The following is a 19,990-nucleotide window of genomic DNA, read 5'->3' as shown; positions in this document are numbered from 1 at the left end:
AGCATAAAGTTAGCAACAAGGAACTTAGTTGGAAATGTGGTAATCAGAAAATATTAGCTTTTTAATTAGTGTAAATATGGGTTGAGTTGTCCAAGAATTCATTTTAGCAAAAAAGCCCTAAGTCTGGTATAAAATTATTCAGCAGATCGAAATTTTGAGAGCCCTTGGAGAAAATGCCATGTTGTGTTAAAGACTGTCATCTCTGTAAGAGCAAGTCTGAGTGCAATCAGACAAGTATCCAGAATATTAAGACTTATCTTTTGTATAGCTCAGGATAAATATCAACAATACCCAAAGCCATTTATAGATTTAATGCAATCCTGATCAAGATTCCAAGGGCATTTTTTACAGAAATAGAAAAAACAATCTTAAAATTTCTATGAAACCACGAAAGATCCTGAGTAGCCAAAGTTACCTTGTGAACGAACAAAGCTGGAGGGATCACATTTTCAAATTTCAAAGTATATTATAAAACAGTATGGTATTGGCATAAAAACAGACACACAGATTCACATGAGTTGAAAGTCCAGAAATAAACCCACACATATATAGTCAACTAATATCTGATAAGGAAGTCAAGACTACTAAATGGGTAAAGGATAGTTTCTTCAATAAATGATTGAAGATCATCAGGGAAAACTGATACTCACCTACAAAATAAAATGAAAAAGGATCCCTATATTACAAAAATTAACGTGAAAAAATTAATTCACAAAAATTAACTCAAAATGGATTAAAACACTTAAACATAAAAACAGACAGGTAAAATTCCCAGAAGACAACATAGCAGGAAAAAACACTAACTATAGACAATTGAAAAATTAAAGGGAAAAAAAATCTATCGTTTGTAATAGCATCAAACAACATAAAGTACTTTGTGAAGACTCGTCTCAAAAAAAAAAAATGCATACCGATTTACAGTTGCAAAAATTAGTTGCAACGAGGAAAGGCCAGATATTTAAATTTGCAGTATAATGCTCAGATACTAAAGTCATCTAGTTCAGAATTCTGTACCTGGTTTTCAAACTATCTGCTAAACTTTCTTCCATTATTTAAAGCCCTTTCCTTTCAAAAAGCCCAATGCATTCCCTGCCTGATGGACAGGTGTTTTATACTGTATTTTAGACAAGGTACAAAATCCCAAGAGGAATGTAATTCAGAAACACAGAAAGATGATGCACTAACAACACAGTGATTCTGTGATGACTTATGAAAAGAAAGTAACTACTAGATATATATTACTTCCATATATCTTATCCGATTTAACCATAAGTTAGAAGGCTGTAGGCATTTCTGGGTCTATGAGGAGTCCCAAGAGCCTAAATGCCACTCTCTTGTGGCTACAAATATTTGGATCCTCCTGCATTTGAGGGGTGGAGTCTATATGCTCTCCTTTTATATTTGGGCTGACTTGTAACACCTTGAACCATTAGCAAACTTGGCAGAAGATCTCCATGGCCAGCTCAGAAAAGACCATGCAGGGGCAGCCGGGTGGCTCCTTCGGTTAAGTGTCTGACTTCAGCTCAGGTCATGATCTTGCAGTTCATGAATTCAAGCTCTGGGTCAGGCTCTCTGCTCTGCTGTCAGCATAGAGCCTGCTTTGGATCCTCGGTCTCCCTCTCTCTGCCTCTGCCCTGCTAGTGCACATGTGCGTGCGCGTGCACCTCTCTCTCTTTCAAAAATAAATAAACATTTTTAAAAAAGACTATGCATATTCTGCTTTTTAAGTGGATAGTTGAGCTGACAGGTATGAAGTCCAACTACTCTGAGGCCACCATGTTGGAAAGACCACATGGAGATGACAGTCCCCTGACAGTCCCCTCTGAGCTAGGTCTTCCAGCCACCCTTGCCAATGTGCAGGACGTGTGAGTGAAGACACAGTCTTGGAAGTGGAGCCTCCAATCCAGGGTGTTCCAGCCACAGCGAGCAGTCACTGGAACCACCCTGGCCTTTCTTGTCTTTGCAGCCGAAGCCACAGATATCACGGAACAAGTTGGCTTATAAGCAAGCCCCTTTGCACGCTGTTAGAATCCCTGACCCCCTGAAACCTAAGTGCAATAAGTTGATTGCTACTTTATGCCACTAAGTTTGGAGTGATGTGTTAGGCAGAAATAGATAACTACAACACCCAGAGAAATTAACTGAGCTCCCCCCCTTCAACTGGGCTTTTGTCAAAGCAGAATTATCCAACACAGGGGTCAACGTGGGCAAATGATTTGGTTGCTCTTCTCAACCACCCCCTGGCTATTAATCTTGTAAGAGTAGGGGCCGGGGAAAAAAACTGGGGAGAAGGCTGTTGCTTGTAAAAATATGTGCTGATAAATGTTTAAGTATATCTGAAAATTGGACATAATATGTTCCAAAATTGAAGTTCCCAAAATAGTCTTTCAGACCAAAGAATTATTAATTTTCAAGCTCTATGGCTTTACAGTGTTTGGCTATTAAAATTTCTTGTTGTATCAGCACTACCAGCTTCCACCCAAAACAATGGTTTTCCTGCCACATTTACTTTGTGTTTGAACTCCCAACAGTGCAAATGCATATGATGATATCCATTGTAATCAGTATCTGTCATTGGTATTATTTTAACCAATCTCTACATATTTGAGTTTATTCTATTGAGTTTATTCTATTTAACTGAAAATGATTTGCTAAAGGCCAAAATGTACAACTGTCTGTATTTGTGTCTATGGAACTTAAAGGCAGTCTTAAAAAATCAAAGAATTTTTTCCTCCTGTAAAGGCCAAAGTTTTCACTAGTATAGGCTTTTTTTTCTGAATAAGAAGCATAGAATTAATCTTTACATCTACTTGAATAATTTTCCTCCCCAGAACTGTTTCTAAAAATGTCACCTTCCTTCTTGCAAAACTGAGATGTCCAAACCTCTGTACGGGTCAGGCATCTGCACATAACTTGAGGTCCTGCAATTTGTCTAATTCCACTTTTTCCACAAGTATGGATATCACTGGGAAAATGAATAAAAATATAAAGAATGTTGCACATTTGTTAGCATGAAACAAATCATGGGGTTTTTTCCCCCATTTTTGTTCCCCCACAGCATCCCAGATTGGTTTGCATGTAAGAAAATTATAGTGAATAAAATCCTTTACCAGATCCACATATTTAGAGAATTGGCATTTTTTAGGAAATTTGCATAAGAAAGCAGGAAACTTCGTGATTTATGGGTAGAGTAAGAAGAAACCATCTCTATCAGTAACAATACTGAGTCACTGCAATTGGAAATCAATCATGTAAGATTAGTATCTGGAAAAGCAGACAGTTTATTTTCAAATGGAATATATTCAATGTCTTTGGGAATACCAGATACATTATGGTTAGAAACGAGAAGTACTATTTCTGTTGTTTTGGGTTTTTGTTTGTTTGTTTGTTTGTTTGTTTTACCCAAAAGAAGTACAAGAAGCTTTTCAGAAGTGGAGGGAGAGAGAGAACATACACCATGTATTACAAACACTGGAAATAGAAGATGAAGAGAATTTGAGGTCAATGTTGACATGGACAAAGAAACAGAGGGGCTATCAGCAGATGGTGATCTAAGTATGGGACCTGAGAATATTTCTATTTCAGAAAGAAAAGGTGATAAATGAGTGATTTATCACCCAAAAAGGTGATAAATGAGTGATTATCAATTATAAAGTTATCATAATTCAAGTCATTCTTTCATCAGACTAAATATGCCAGGTAGGATGATGAAACTCTTCTCCTATAAGCTCTGGCCATCTACAGATTTCTCCTAATTACAGTAATTATGCACCCCTTCATCTTACAGTCTGATATGAAAGAATACTAGAAGTTATTTGTGAGTGGGAGACAGATGATGACTAGGGTCTTAATGGTCTCTGAAACAAAGTAGTCCAGATCTAAATGAGACAAAAGATGAAAGACACAATGTCAACAGTATCCAGGATGAGAAAGAAAGGGTTTGTAAATGTGAAGGGAACCAGTGAGTAAAATCAGACTACGAAAATGATTATTTTCGATCATTTATATGAAGTTGAAAAATCTGTCACAACTTCTTATTCTTGTCAATAGTCAATGTCAGTGTAGAACAACAACAAAAATCTCAGATAAAAGGTAAAGCAATTCATTGTTCAGCAACATTTAAAAAAATAAGACTAGATTTTTCACTCTTAAAAAATGTTTTTAATGTTTATTTTTGAGAAAGAGAGAGACTATACGAGCAGGAGAGGGGCAAAGAGAGAGAGGGAGACACAGAATCCAAAGCAGGCTCCAGGTTCCGAGCTGTCAGCACAGAGCCTGACACCGGGCTCGAACTCACAGTCCGCAAGATCATGACCTGAGCTGAAGTCGGACACTTAACCGACTGAGTCACTCAGGCGCCCCTAGATTTTTCACTTAAAAATTTTTTTAAGATTATTTATTTTTGAGAGACAGAGCCTGAGTGTGGAAGGGGCAGAGAGAGAAGGAGACACAGAATCCAAAACAGGCTCCAGGCTCTGAGCTGTCAGCACAGAACCCGACGCGGGGCTCGAACCCATGAACTGCGAGATCATGATCTGAGCCAAAGCTGGACACTTAACCAAGTGAGCCACCCAGATGCCCCTAGATTTTCTTTCTTTTCTTTTTTTTAATTTATATCCAAGTTAGTTAGCATATAGTGCAATGTTTACAGGAGTAGAATCCAGTGATTTATCCCCTACATATGACACCCAGTGCTCATCCCAGAAAGTGTCCACCTTAATGCCCCTTGCCCATTTAGCTCATACCCCCACCCCAAATCCCTCCAGCAACCCTTAGTTTGTTCTCTTATGTTTTGTCCCTCTAGATTTTTCACTTTTTTAAAATCTAGATTTGGCATCATTCATGTGGTTAATCTAAATCAGCTCTAAAATACTTTATTTAAGAGATTATTATTAATATTCAGTAACAGCATTTTGAAATGTACATAAAATGTTTAAGATTTTTTCGTATTAATTTCACATAAATTCTTATCTAAATCAAAATGTAATACTGTGCTTCTAGAAACATATACCATACTTTCTCCACTAGATGTCTCCAGAGAAATACAAGTAAACACTGTTAATAAGAAATACTGCTAATAAGCACCCAGTTTAAAAATTTCAGAAGTGCTCAGTTCAATTAGGGACAACAGTTATGTTAATTACGAAGTATTAAGATGAGATCTGTTACTTGACAAGCTTTTAAAGGAAAAAAGTGTCTAAATTTAAATAAGAAAGATGCATACTACTCACATTTATCACAGAAAACCTTCTGTATGGTTCCGAAAGAATGAACATTAGAGAGAACATCATTTATTTGGGGCCAAATTCATCACTGTTTTCTCTGAATATGATTTCATTACGTTAGTTATGTTAGAACTGACCATGCCTGGGAGATCTATGGAAGTAGAGGAAGAAATCCATTGGCTTGGGAAGTTCCAATTCTTATAGGCTTTACATAGTGTGTATCTGAGCCTATACATTGCCTTTTTGAGTTCTTTAAGTCAGGCATTGATATTCAATTTTATTTTAGCTATATTTTAGCTAATATTTTAAAGAGTTAAAAAGCTCACAAAATTTAACGTTTGCTTAATTTGAATTCCTTTTACTGTTGACTGTCCCCCACTCAAAGGAAACAAAGATCACTGGGTCTTTGTCAGAACTTCAGTTTACAGGGCTGCAAACCCAGGTACCAAAAAAGGCTAAGACCATTAACCAAGCACTTGGATACTGAGTCATGGTGCCTCCAAGAATGTGTGGCATTAATGTCAAGGCGTTCTCATGTTTCATAATTAAGTTCTATTATCTGTAGTTTATGACTAGGCCAGAGAGAAAGCAACGTGGTACTCAAGAAATGTTTTCAATATCCCCCAGGACATATGGTAAACAGCAGGAGTTTATACATAATTTGAGGCAAAGAACTACTCTGGATCATTCTAAACCATGGAAATGTCTTCTAAAAAATCTACTCTTGGCTTGGCAATCAGGTTTGTTGAATCCATAGGCAATCTCCAATTCTACAGTGTGTCGGTCATATTGCTTACATGCTAGCGAGGGTAAGCATGCTACCACAATGACTTCACAGTCTCCAGAGGCTACAAGCCTTGCTACAAAGATCCACTGGATAATTTGCAAACTGCCCATAAATTAGCATCTTGATAGCTAGAAACAAACGTCTCCGTCTTTCAGACACATTATTTTTCTTCGGTTGCATAATAAGCCACTTCCTTTCCATTAATGACTTACATTTCCAGGTCAGACTTTACAACCCTGAAAATTAGATTCAATTGCCAAGATCTCGGTCATCCTCCAAACTGCTAATAACATTACGTAGCCGCCCCAGGGGCAGGATCCTTTCATGCAACAGAAGAATAAGGGCCTTGTGTGAAGAGAAAGAATGAGAGATTGACCCCTCCTCGCACTCAGAAAAGAGATTTTTCTCTCTTTTCCACACCTTAGACTGTGTTGTCTCCCATTCTCTGAAACTGTTTTCCTACCCAGCACTGTCAGGTATGGACTGTGGTTCAGTTAGTCTCCCGGAAGCCAGCATCCTGGCGAAAACCGTTGCTTGGGCTTCCTCCTGTGCCATAATATCGTATAGAATCACACTTCAGAGCTAAGCTTGGAGTTTTTGGTTGCAGTACCCTCATGTTTTCATATTTACGCTAAGGTTTTCCTTCTCTTGGAATGCTCTCTAGCCTCTAAATTTACATGTAGTTTATGTGCAATCTGGCCCACATTTTCAAGATCCTCCTTGATGGCATTACTCATACTGAGTGTAAATATTTGCTGAGGGGTAGCACTGTTGACTTCCATGGGACTTATACAAGTGCCAGTATGATGCCCAGGATGGGTCAGTTCAAGAGTATATTACTTGAAACTCTGAAAAGAAAGATTTAAGAACCTTTTTAGCATATGAGCGTATATCATGTGTTTTATAAAACGTAAACCTCCAGTCAGAAAGGTACAGTCTTCTTTTGAAATATGAATGCAATTCTTTGTCCATTTAGACCACAGAAGGAATCCAGGTGAATGGAAGTCATTGATTCCAACTGATAAATTGTGGTAACAAGGAAGAACTAGGTCAAAACCGTTCTTAAAAATGATCAATATTTTTTTCATTGTATCGCAGGCACTACAAAGAAAGGAGGTAACGTGACAGGAAACTTTTCTTCTGCGTTCACCCCATTCTCATAATCAAATCTGTTTGTTGTCATTCTGGACTGTGTGTAAAGAGCTCTTTTAGCCCTGATACATATTATCCAAGTCTATAGCTCTTTCTCTCACGACCTCATTCTTTCCTCTCCAATCGACCGCTGTTGGATTTAAGCAGATTTCAGCTTCATTACCCAAAAGCTTATAAATCACTGCAGCTATCTAAGAGGAAAAGGGTTGCATTAACAGAAGCGAGCATCCCAGTACAGAATGAATGACAACTTATCATGGCGATGTTGGAGAGATTTCTGTTTTTAAGTTAGACTTATCCCTCTATAATCCCACATTCCATTAATATGCTTTAGAAGATGAGTAATCTACATTATGTCTAGCCAGTCTAGAATTGAAGATTTTTATATAACTATGTTACCAACAATATTCTAACAGCTAATTTACTAGCATTAAGAAGAACTTATTTCCATAAAACAGTCTTCCTGTCTTACTTAATAAAAAATTACTGACCACCTACCAATTTACACAACGTGAGAATAATAGAAATCTATTACGTAAAGCAAACCAGTAACATACAGATGAAGTAAGGATAATTCCATTCAGTGAAACATAAATGTTAGATTAATTTTCTTCCTATGAGAGACCAGGGACAGAATTTTTTTAAAAAATATTTTTATTTCTGAGCTCTGAGAGACAGAGAGAGGGAGAGAGAGACAGCATGTGCAGGGGAGGGTCAGAGAGAGAGGGAGACACAGAGACCGAAACAGGCTCCAGGGTCTGAGCTAGCTGTCAGCACAGAGCCTGACATGGGGCTTGAACCCATGAACCGTGAGATCATGACCTGAGCCAAAGTCGGATACTTAACCGACTGAGCCACCCAGGCGCCCCGACTAGGGACAGAACTTAATTTACCTTTTGATGCCCTCTTCTCTCCAGTTCTCCTTTTGAATTGCTCTTTCATTTACTATACCTTAATCTTAAGATTTTCAAGTTGACAATATGTCTCATCATATTTCAGAATTAATCGCGTGTGCTTTCTTAGTAAACTAGCAGCCAGTTACAGAATTATTTTAGTGCCTCAAAGCAAAACTCTACAGCAAGCTTAATGCAACTCTCTTGATACCTGGAATCATCTCAGACCCATCCAACCTCCCCTAAAAGCCCTTCCAATTGGAAAACATGGTGAGTCAGTACAAAATTTCTCCATATTGCCTGTGGGGAAACAATACTGATGTGCCATTCCACAGTGAGCATTTTCAACACGACGCATTGGGAGAAGCTAGGAAAGTGTGCAACCTACTTATTTAAGAAGACTCATTGTAGGTTACCATTTCAGCTTATTGCTAACATCTGACATTCAGGTTTCTTTTATGGGTGTTCTGAACATTTGACATATCATGTTTGGAGGGATAAGAATGCATATTCTCTTGGATAGGAATCGCCTAGTGTAACATTAAGAGACTTTAGTTACTCTTGGTAAAATCAGAAGAAGAATTCTGGCAATACTCTTGTTTCTTAATATGTCTTTAATCTATTGCAGCTAGATTAGTAACACTTGTTTCCAATAGGGGCTGCTTTCGTCCAGTGTCTATCAGATGTTCCACCTAGACAAATTCATCACCGTGTGAAGCATGTAATGAAGAAACAATAAAGCACACATGTTTTTCTTTTCCACTTCGTTTCAAGAGTTAGGAAACCTTGCCAGAAGTAGATTTATGTTAACTCTATCTATTCCTTGATATTTGAAAAAAGAAGTGAAGTGGAAGGTATCTCCCAGTTTAGTAGGATTGCAAGGAAAAGGTGGTCTCTCCTCCATGTTTCGTCAGCAATTAGAATTCTCATTTCGTATTTTGTACAAGTTTGAAATCTACCCAATATCTGGTTTTGATCAACAGCCATTACTGCCTTATGATTATCAAACTTACATCTACATTTGTTTCTGGTGAAAAATAATAACCTTTCAGTTCTGATGTGAACCAAATGTGATAAGATGTGATATTATCAAACAATGATTTCATTGAACACAGGGACATATACTCTGAAAGGAATGGATGGCAGAATATTCCTTAAAACCCAAACAAAAACATTTTCCATAAACCCCTCCAAATTGCAAAAGAATAAAACTGAAATATGAACATGCAAGGAGTCAGCTATTAAAGGGAAATATAAATAATTTAAAAGTAAAAATAAGTTCTCTTCTTCAGAATGAGAAGTAAAAGAGGCTTGATGCATTCAAGTAAACACAACAAAAGTGGATTTTAGCTGCCAAATTGAAGTTGCTGATGTTTTTTGGAAAGAGCTCAGATTCCCAGGTTATACAGTGCTCCCTCCCACGACTCTGACATGTATATAAACTCTGAGCTCTCCAAAGCCCACTGCCAGTTCTCTTCATGACTAACTGTAAGGAGAGACTAAAGATGATTCCTTTCTTACCCATATTTTCTCTAGTCTTGCTGGTTGCTATTAACCCTGCAAACGCCAATGGCCATTATGACAAGATCTTGGCTCATAGCCGAATCAGGGGCCGGGATCAGGGGTAAGTCAGTAGTTCGGTTTTATAATTTTTTTTTCCTTAGCTTGTTTTCTGTATAAGTATACATAAAGTTCCTTATATACGCCTCAGGGTTTTTTCTACTTATTAAAAAGTAATAAGAAAAAATGACTATTCTGTGATTTATAAACGTGTTTCCAACTTAAAAAATTTCTGTCAAAGTAATTTGCATGTAATTGCTTTTTCTGAAGCATTATATAATTTTAATCTAATTGACAACATTTAATGGGGCATTTCTTTATTATTCCATTTATTTGTGTTTTTATTTCCTTCCAAAAACCTGAAACGAGGTTTTCAAAATTAAAAATATATGGTTAGGGCTCTCAGTAAGTAAGTTGGCTTTGAAATACCTTACATAATGTCAGGGAAATTTTCATTTAAATTATGCTTGAAAATAAAATAATGAATAATATAGCTAGTTCTTTGAATATTTTAAAGCCTCTAAGAAACTTTAAATTCTGCATTCTGTAACATTTGCAAAAGTAACATATTTCTTGGAATAAATCCAACTGCAACTTAGCATTTTTGAAGTTACCAGGCATAATTTAGTAACTTAACCAACCATTTATAATTTTATTTTGAAATGGATCTTGGCACTTCTTCTAATGTCTCAGAGAGATTTTCATCATGCTCAAATGTTCCTTTGCTTTACAGTGCAAATAAGACTTTCATCTCTTTAAGAGAGAAAAACACTTAAAATTCTGGTGCAGGATGTTCTGATCCACTATTTCCACTCGAGGAAATAGATTGTCCTTTGTGCAGCCATATTATTCAAGTTAATCTTAGCACTATTTACGTCTGTGATTACTTACCTAGAAAATGACAGCATGTAGTGTTTTTTGACATAGGAAAACTTGTCTCTTTTGTTCTCTGATTCCTCACTGTTCCAGAGGGAGTCCCAAATGAGCACGTTTGATTTATGAAGGGTCAGTAGATTATCTTCCTATTAGAAGTAATAAGACACACATGACAACAAAACTAAGTTGAACTTAATGCTGCTTGAATATTCCTACCGGATTAACTTTAGAAACGCTGGTGTTTTCCTTTCAAGGATGTAAAACTGCCTCTCTCTTTTCTCTCCCTTAGACTTTAGTTTTTCTAACGATTCAGTATGATTGGATCAGAAGTAGATTTGTGCAAGACTGGAATCACATCTCTGAAAATTCGGTCCACATGCTGACGTAATCGTCTGACCTGAAGATAGGAAACACTTTTTTTTCATTAGGACCCTAACTGTCTTTTCTTCCCGTGTCTTCCAGCCCAAATGTCTGCGCCCTTCAACAGATTTTAGGCACCAAAAAGAAATACTTCAGCACTTGTAGGAACTGGTACCAAGGTGCCATCTGTGGAAAGAAAACGTAAGTCTCATCTTTTTCTTAATGTCCCAGTCCCCAAAGCGACGCTATGCCTTTCCTTGGACACATGCACCATTTTTCTTGAAAATATTCTGCCCAATTGCAAGCTTTAAAAATAGGAAAGGATCATAAACATGAATAAAGGAATTCTCCCTGCATTTCTCTCTCGGCTAGCGCACCACTTATAAGCCTTGAATCTATGTGTCACAGAGGTCCAAAGGAGGTCCATGGCAATCCAGTGTCATGTGATTTCATATGCAATCGGTGTGAGACTATGTATGACATTTCTATCCCTGGTTTGGACCTCTTTTTTAGGCAAGACACCTACCTCTATGCCTCACTTTATAAAAACAGATTTCTCATTTTACAAAATAAAAAATGGGACAGAAAAACAAATTGATCTAAAATATCAGGGTTTTTGAAGCACTGATTAATGTTTCCCTACAATCACTTGGAAATTATCTGAAGTACCCCCGTTTACCTCAAAGTTTTCATCAATGCTTGAAATTGGAAAGAACTTAAGTTTCAACCCTTCATTTAATCCAGATATTCCACCCCAAACTGCGGGGTCCTGAGAAGCCCACAAAGGTGGACCCATCATTGTATTTACTATTTCAATACAAAGCCCATCACTGTATTTATTATTTCAATAGCCAACAAGACAATCACTCTTTACTTAGCAGAAAATATATTTTATTACTTGATAGACATGCATAGTGGTTTAATCTATCAATAAACCTTGCTAGGAAAATACAATCCTGAGCATATACAAGTTGAGAATTACTCGTGCGGTCTAATTCTTCATTTTAAAATGAAGGAGCTGAGTCATAGAAAGAATAAGTTACTGTATCAAAAAGATTAGTGATACCATTCCTGATTAAGAGAACAGTGCTTCCTATTCATTTGGACTCCACTCTTGATGAAGGATGCCTTGAGAATTAAGTATCTGAATGAGAGCCTAATTAGTACATCATCATTAAACTTTAGGTGGAAGGATTGGGGATTGTTAAAAACTTCTTCCTAACTTAATAATATAGGTACAAATACTAAATATGGCATCATTTAACTTCTTGGAGCCTTTGTTTCTTTGCCTGTGAAATGTCAACTTTATATTTACAGAGTTTCTAGGGGTGAGGGATAGAATGATTTGATGGTTGTGAAATTGCTAAGTAACTCACAATATCAATTGTCCTGAAGTGTAAAGTACTTTAACAAATGGATATACCTGGGTGGGAAAAGGGGTTGTGACCAGATGCCTACCTAAAATGCATAAGATTATCTTTATTTCCAGATAAAAATCACATATTCAATATATATAACCTCATCTGGACTCTACTTCCCCATGGTAACTAAGTCTAGGACACCACAGGGGTTTGCTCCCTCTTCTTATTCTTTTGCTTAATAGAGTTTCAAATGATTTGAAAGAGTTACTTTTTGACCTGGATCTACTTCCTACTAGTCTGCAGACATCTGCTAGATTTGTGAGTCATTCACACAATTACAGTGTAAGTCAGTGATTGCAATGATCTTGGCTATAATGCAGGCTGGGCCCTAGTTGAGAGCCCAAAACTCTGGATTCTCCTCCCTTTGTTCATATTCTTGGTTACCATGAAGCCTATTTGGAACGTACACCAACTACATAAGAAAGGACTTGCTGTCCGAGATATTCATGGGATATCTTTATTATATTCTTCCTGAAAGTTAAGAAAGCAAGATATAATCTCACTTTAACCATCTAAACATATGAGAGATGCCAACGCTTTTGCAAAGATAATGCCAACATTCTTTCTTGCTCTCCATTAAAAAAAAAAAAAAAAAATCCTGCTTTGAAACCTGACTTTTCAGCAGAAACATAACAGTATCTCCTTTGTTAAGTTGTATTAGCTTATTTCCCCCAAGTAACTTCATTTTCACAACCACATTTACATTTGTGCTCTGAAATAAATGTAAATGCAAGCTGCTAGTTTCAAATAATCAAATAAATCAATAACATTGACAAGAGGAATGTCTGTTTTGCCATCTGCTTGCAACTGCTAAAATTTCCAGAGACATCTTTAGGACTCTTTGTATCTGTTGACAGAAATGCTTGTCTTCTCGTTGAACAGTTGCTTTGCAGATTTGAAGGAAGTAATTGGGTGGGTTTAATGATAAACATGAATTTCCCAAGTTTAAGATATTTTCCACAATATATGTTGGCTGAATAATACACTGTTTTGTAGACTTCCTTTCAGCTTCCATTTTCCTGAGATTTTAGATAGTATTCAGAAAATGAGAACAAATTTTCCACGTTCAGAGATGTGCACAGTTATGATTTTTTTACTCTTGTTTCTACCAACCATGTGAGAAATTTAAGTTTTGTGTCAAATAAATGCTCTCCTGAAAAAACCTACTTTTTTGTTTTTAAAATATCAACTCACGTATGCTTTAAACTTAAAATATCAACTCCCATAACCATATTGTTCAGCTATCAGCTGAAACTGCAACTGATTATTTTGGAATTTTATTCCATCCGGTATACTAATTGTCTATGTTAAGGCCAATCTTTGGTTCATATTAGCAAGTGTTAAGGAGATTTTGTTACAATAACAATTTCTTCCTCTAGTCACTATTTTACTTCAAGTCAGTACTATCAATATTGGGCCAATAAATATGTGTCTCATTTTATTAACCATTTAAAATATATGCTAAAGCAGGTGGGTAAGCATTCTGAATCAATCCTTAGGCATCCAAATATTCAAATTTATTTATATGGGGATGTAAGTGAATAAATTATTTCAGAGGCCATACGGGGATTTGCCTAAGGCTCCCATATAGTTTCCATTTGTTCCTAATACCAACTGTTCTTGAAATTATTTTAAAATTGAAGACAATATGAAATTGGCATTTCCCACTTAAATTTGTCCATGCCTTCTTATCTATCAACTATCTTCAAGTCAATATTCATGCCAGGAACTTTTTTCTCATTCATGTTTCATATTTTACTGCAATTTGTGTATGCATAATGTTACATTGTACTTTTTAAACTGACATCAAGAAAATAGAGAAATAGGATTCTAAGATCACAAACAGGACCACAAATCATAGATAATTACTTAATGGACCTGACTTCAATTTGAAAAACTTATTTACTTTTTAAGCATTATAAGATAATTTCTTTTTTTTAAACTTTTTTTATGTTTTTATTTTATTTTTGACAGAGAGAGACAGAGTGTGAGGGGGTGAGGGACAGACAGAGAGGGAGACACAGAATCCAAAACAGGCCTCAGGCTCTGAACTGTCAGCACAGAGACCAACACGGGGCTGGAACCCATGAACCATGCGATCATGACCTGAGCTGAAGTGATGCTTAACCGACTGAGCCACCTAGGCATCCATAAAATAATTTCTCACATCATTAATATTCTACTTTTTTAAAACTTGCTTTTATTGTAATTTTTATCATACTAAGAAAAATTTTTTTATTCTTATAGTGATTTTACTCTTAAATATGTTCTTTCATTAATTCATACTTTTTGAGTACAATTATCACAACTAGAAAAAAAAGCCAGAAATAAATACCTGAACTAGTTAACGAATGCATAATTACTAAATTGCAGATAATCAGCTTATAAGTAATTATCTTAAATTGCATGACATGGAATTTATCAATTAAAAATTACAAAATGGTCTATATTTCCTCTTTAGTGATAATATTCCCCCACTTCCAATTTTTGTTTTGTGCATTCACCTTCATATATCTATTGAGAGGAAACAGAGCATTATGTAAAATTTTAATTAAAAATATTATTGGGCGCCTGGGTGGCTCAGTCGGTGGAGCGTCCGACTTCGGCTTAGGTCATGATCTCGCAGTTCATGAGTTCAAGCTCAATGTCGGTTCTGTGCTCACAGCTCAGAGAGTCTGGAGCCTGCTTCAGATTCTGTCTTCTCTCTCTCTGCCCCTCCTCCACCCACTCTGTTTCTCTCTCTTCCAAAAATAAAAATACATAAAAACATTAAAAAATTTATTACCTATGCTAGAAACTGAAGAAGTCCAGAAAATGTCAAATGGAATTTGATAAAATGAAGATCAGGGTTATATTTTTAATAAAGTAAAAAGATATAAACAGTTATGTAGATGATTTCAGGTTATTGTTTTCCCATAAAATACAGTAATTTAGAAAAGGTGGTTTGGATACATGTTTACTGAATATTCTGGTTTATTGCTTTAATTATGCCTTACATAACTTAATTGACTCTGCTAACTATGGACAGAATAGCATTTTCTTGAAATTTGTATTTATATGAACATAATACAGTATATTGGATTAAATACATTAAAGATTGCATTTAATATGATCAAACTAATTACTAGCAATTCAAACCTAAAATAGCATTATTTTAGTTAGCAGTAGAATAGTTTTTATTGATTGAAATGGGTTAATGTATTTCCTGATGTTTCTAGTTTCTAATAACCTTATACTAATAAATATTTCTATTTATAGTTTACAAAATTGTTCCCAAAGCATCATTTTTTTTTTTTTTTTTGAGACTCACAACTAGCTTGTGGGTAGGTGTCAGGGCTACTATACCCACGTTCAATAGTTGGAGACACTGAGATTCAAATTTGTTAAATTACTTGCTCAAAGTCACACATCCACTTAGTATAGAACTGGGAACCATGAGCCCCATTCTTCTGCCTCAAGATCCTGGAACTTTTCTACAATGCCATGACACTATTGAGAAATCAAAGTAGTGTAAATAACTTGATATCATGAAAAAAAAACAATTCTAGAGTCTCATAAATCATCACAATAAGTGGTATGTTTCTGCTGAGATTATAACAAAATGAATTCTATGTAGTTCCCCATTTTAATACTAATTTTCTTTTAACATACAGGACTGTGTTATATGAATGTTGCCCTGGTTACATGAGGATGGAAGGAATGAAAGGCTGCCCAGCAGGTATAATTTCCTTTGCTGAAATAAGTGAGGTGCTTGTCTTGTATGAAGAAAAAGATTTGAGGTAGCTCAGCTTGTAGAGAAGCCAATTTTGTGTGAGTGTATGTGTGCGTGCATGTGTGTGTCTGTGTGTCTATGTGTGTGCGTGTGTGTTTAGCACCATGATAAATCCAAGATATATCACCAATATCTTTATGTTAATCATGAATTTGTCATGGTGATAAAGTATTAAAACATACTGCTCATGGGGCGCCTGGGTGGCTCAGTCAGATGAGCATCTGACTTGGGCTCAGGTCACGATATCATGGTTCATGGGTTTGAGCCCCGCATCAGGGTCTGTGCTGACAGCTCAGAGCCTGAAGCCTACTTCAGATTCTGTGTCTCCCTCTTTCTCTGCCTCTCTCCCACTCATGCTGTGTTTTGTCTCAATAATAAATAAACATTTAAAAAAAAGCATACTGCTCATGCACTGAATGTTGGAGCAGACAACAGGAGCTTGGTCATAACTTTAAATTAGTTCAACTTTCCTTCAAGAATGAAAATCCCCTCTACAAAATCCCCATCTTTGAATTTGTCTACAAACATGGAGTGGACTAGTCGGAAAGGCATAATCTCTAATTGAACAGCTCTGATCTTATAACATGCCTCATGCTGAACACTGGTTTCCTAAAACTGCAAGCTAGAGAGAAAAAGTTTATTTCCTCTTTGAAATAACTTTGAAAAACCATTCAGATATTTAACACCAATCATCACATACTTCCTCCACTACCCTCATTTCTCCGACAGACTCTTCTCTTCTCTGGGCTAATCATCCCCACTTCTAAAATAACGTAAAGTTTAGAGTCACCATCATGTCACCATCATGGACACCAACACATAAAAAGCCTCTATTCCAGTTATCTTTTTTCTGAATGTGATCCTAGACCGGTGTCTGCAATCTATGTGGGTCCCAGCATCTGTCGGAATAAAATCAAGACAAATACTTCACTTTTGGGGGCCCCTGAACTTTGAACTATGGTTACTGTCATTGGTAACCATATCCTATCATTACCTCATGATGAATTTATGATCAGTTAAAAATGATCACATTTCTTTCTGGCAAGTCAGGTGTTTCTCTAGGATTTTTTTCAACTTCAAGTCTGGCCTATCTGACTATGAATTCTATCGAGTCAGGTCTTTTTCTAGGATTTATTTTTTCAGCTTGAGCATAAGGACAATACATGGAACTCTGTTACATTTAACTTGTTAATTTTGATGCATTTTCCTCATCCTTTTGGGGTTTTTAAAATTCTGACTTTTTAAATTTATTAATTTTGTCACCCAATCTTGGTATATTCACAAACGTTAACAGCCATTTCTCCGATGGTATTATCCAAATCATAGTAATTTATAAGATAGGGTCAAAAAATGAATACATTGGCTGTACCAACTTTCAGGTTGATATTCATATATTAATATTTCTTCTGAAGTTCAGAAAAAATATTCTGGAAGTGTTAGATACTTCAATCTATTTCCATCCTGAAATTAAATTGAAAAGAAGCTGGTCTACATATTTCTTTTAAAACCCAAATCTATAAAAATTAATATCCAATACCTAACAATATTATACCATTTAAGAGCTTTAAACCAACATGAAAGAAAATATTACCTTTTGCCATTCTCAGTGAGAAGTGAAGAGCATATTCTTTTATTCAGTGAACCAGAAATATTTACTGATACTTATAATTGCACTATTATTGACATAGCAGGAGTCAAACCTACACAGAGTAAATGTTATACCAAGATGATAATTTAACACTCATTTTCCCTCAACACACAAGATATATGAAATAATAGCTTTCAGTGGTATTTTATTATCTAGCACCCAAGTGACAACCTTTGTATCAAACTAATAATTCATACATAGAATTTTATTGCTACAACTTTCAGTTAAATGTATTGAGGAACTTAGTATAAAGTTAAAATGACTGTGAAATAATGTTTTTGAAATATTCTTCTAAGACCTTTATTTCTTGATTATTGCAGTTATGCCTATTGACCATGTTTACGGCACTCTGGGCATTGTGGGAGCCACCACAACACAGCGCTACTCTGATGTCTCAAGACTGAGGGAAGAGATTGAAGGAAAGGGATCGTTTACTTACTTTGCACCGAGCAACGAGGCTTGGGACAACTTGGATTCTGTAATTCATTATTTTTATTAATACAATTGCTTTTATTGTTGTTATTCCACTTGAATTGACTTATTAACTTAGAAATTAATAGAAATTTTATATCTCTTTATTATACATATATGAGGATACATAAATGGATGAGCTATTAAATGTAAGGAGTAAAGTAGTTGAATACACTCATAAGTGGAATAACTTCCCCGGCACGTTCATAGACCAGTTAAGAAAGGAAACCAAGAGTGGACTGAAATGGTGTTTGTCATTATTTTATTTTACTCCTATCCTCTTTCTTTTTTGATTGGGAAGAACTTTACTGAGTTTTAGATGACATATCTAGTAGAAAGGTAAGTTAAGAAGCCTAGTGGAATTTAAAATTAATATAAAGGCATATTATAGAGATGTAATTAATTACTTTTAATTATATGTAAATATGGTTGCTTGGATACTAACATATGTATAAATGTGTAGGAATACTTAAACGAAATATTATAAATGCATTTGATTTTCACACTTTTTGTGCATAATATGCCTTATAACACACTAAATTTCCAAAACGTAAAATTGGTATAGAAATATATTTCTACTTTCTACTTGATATGAAGACAAATTGATATTTACTACTAGAGTCAAATATTTAGTAAAACTTAGGCAATTCCTCTAGATATTATCTTGCTACATTAACTGTATGTTTAATTGCTTGCAGTATGGAACTCTCTCTTCTGGTTGTCTTTGACCTCATCTCTCAACCACCGTTCTGGTTCTTTTTGCTGACTCCTCTTCCTTCACTTAAGAATGGGTCTTAAGTCTCTACTAGGAATTAGACTCTGCTTTTTATATAGACTTCTGATGACTTCAACCATGACTTTAGTGCACATAACCATTAAATCTGTTTCCATAGTTGTTCTCCTTGGAAACCCAGGAGAGTATTTTTAATGTTCATTTTAATATTTCCCCTTAGAAACACTATAGCATCTTTAAACAACAAGTTATCTAAGACATTTGCCATTTTCTTTCTCCACATAAACAATTGCTTTTCTGCTGCCTCCCTCCCCCCCATAATTGGCAGTACCAGTCTTAATATTCAGACTTGAAAATTGTTAGTGATTATATGTTAATCACTATATTAACCTTCCTAAATCCCAGTTTAAACATTATATTCCAACGCCACAAAATCTTCAGTGGCTCCTTGTTGCCAGTTTAGTTTATGCTTTACTCAGGCATTAAAGTCTTCCACATTATTGTCCCACATGCTTTTCTAAAATTCGTTCTTAATATTATCTAAGGAAGATAAAAGTATGTGCTAACCAAACAGGACAACCTCTGCTATCCCAACATTCACCCTGTGTCAGCAATTGGAGTTTGAATAATCACTACCATTCCTACCCTATCTACCTTTCAAGGCCTATTACAAGCCTTGAATAGCTGCCCTTCCTCATTTGACCCTAGAAGCCATTTTTCTCCTTCTGTTATTTATATTATTATGTTTGTCTTTAGCAGTTCCTCTATGATTAAGTGCATTAAAGATAGAGACTTTGCCTTACTTATTGTATTTCCCATAGCACCATATATAGTATCATGTAATATATATATAACACATTATATATATTTAATATATGTATATAGGATATATATAGGAAAATAAAAAGGTACAGTATGATTGAATTCTTGAATTTGTTACAAAATAATCAAAATCTTCATTAAAATTCAAATGTTATATATAAATATAATGCCATTTCTGTTTTGTTTTGTTTACCTTTCAAAGTATTTTAAGTATATGATAATTTTATATTTCTCTAAGCCTTTAATTTACTTCAAGTTTATCTCTTCATC

General features: G+C 35.5%; 1 protein-coding gene across 8 annotated transcripts in view; it reads left to right on the top strand.

Moving 5' to 3' along the window:
* Nucleotides 1–9,516: 9,516 nt before the first annotated feature.
* Nucleotides 9,517–19,990, top strand: part of POSTN (periostin) — a 35,137-nt gene continuing 24,663 nt past the window's right edge. For 6 of the 8 annotated variants that reach the window (XM_077752573.1, XM_077752571.1, XM_077752570.1 and 3 more), the window contains exons 1-4: nt 9,518–9,681; nt 10,956–11,054; nt 15,928–15,992; nt 18,015–18,172. In XM_077752573.1, coding sequence (XP_077608699.1) covers nt 9,536–9,681; nt 10,956–11,054; nt 15,928–15,992; nt 18,015–18,172 — 468 coding nt within the window. In that variant the 5' untranslated portion in view covers nt 9,518–9,535. Of the gene's footprint in view, nt 9,682–10,955; nt 11,055–15,927; nt 15,993–18,014; nt 18,173–19,990 lie in introns of all 8 variants that reach the window. The other 2 variants (XM_077752569.1, XM_077752566.1) reach the window with 1 other exon arrangement.

The sequence above is a fragment of the Crocuta crocuta genome, unplaced genomic scaffold (assembly GCF_008692635.1).
Source record: "Crocuta crocuta isolate KB4526 unplaced genomic scaffold, BGI_CrCroc_1.0 scaffold190, whole genome shotgun sequence".
In the NCBI taxonomy this organism is placed as follows: domain Eukaryota; kingdom Metazoa; phylum Chordata; class Mammalia; order Carnivora; family Hyaenidae; genus Crocuta; species Crocuta crocuta.
This window is presented reverse-complemented; position numbering and strand designations above follow the sequence as displayed.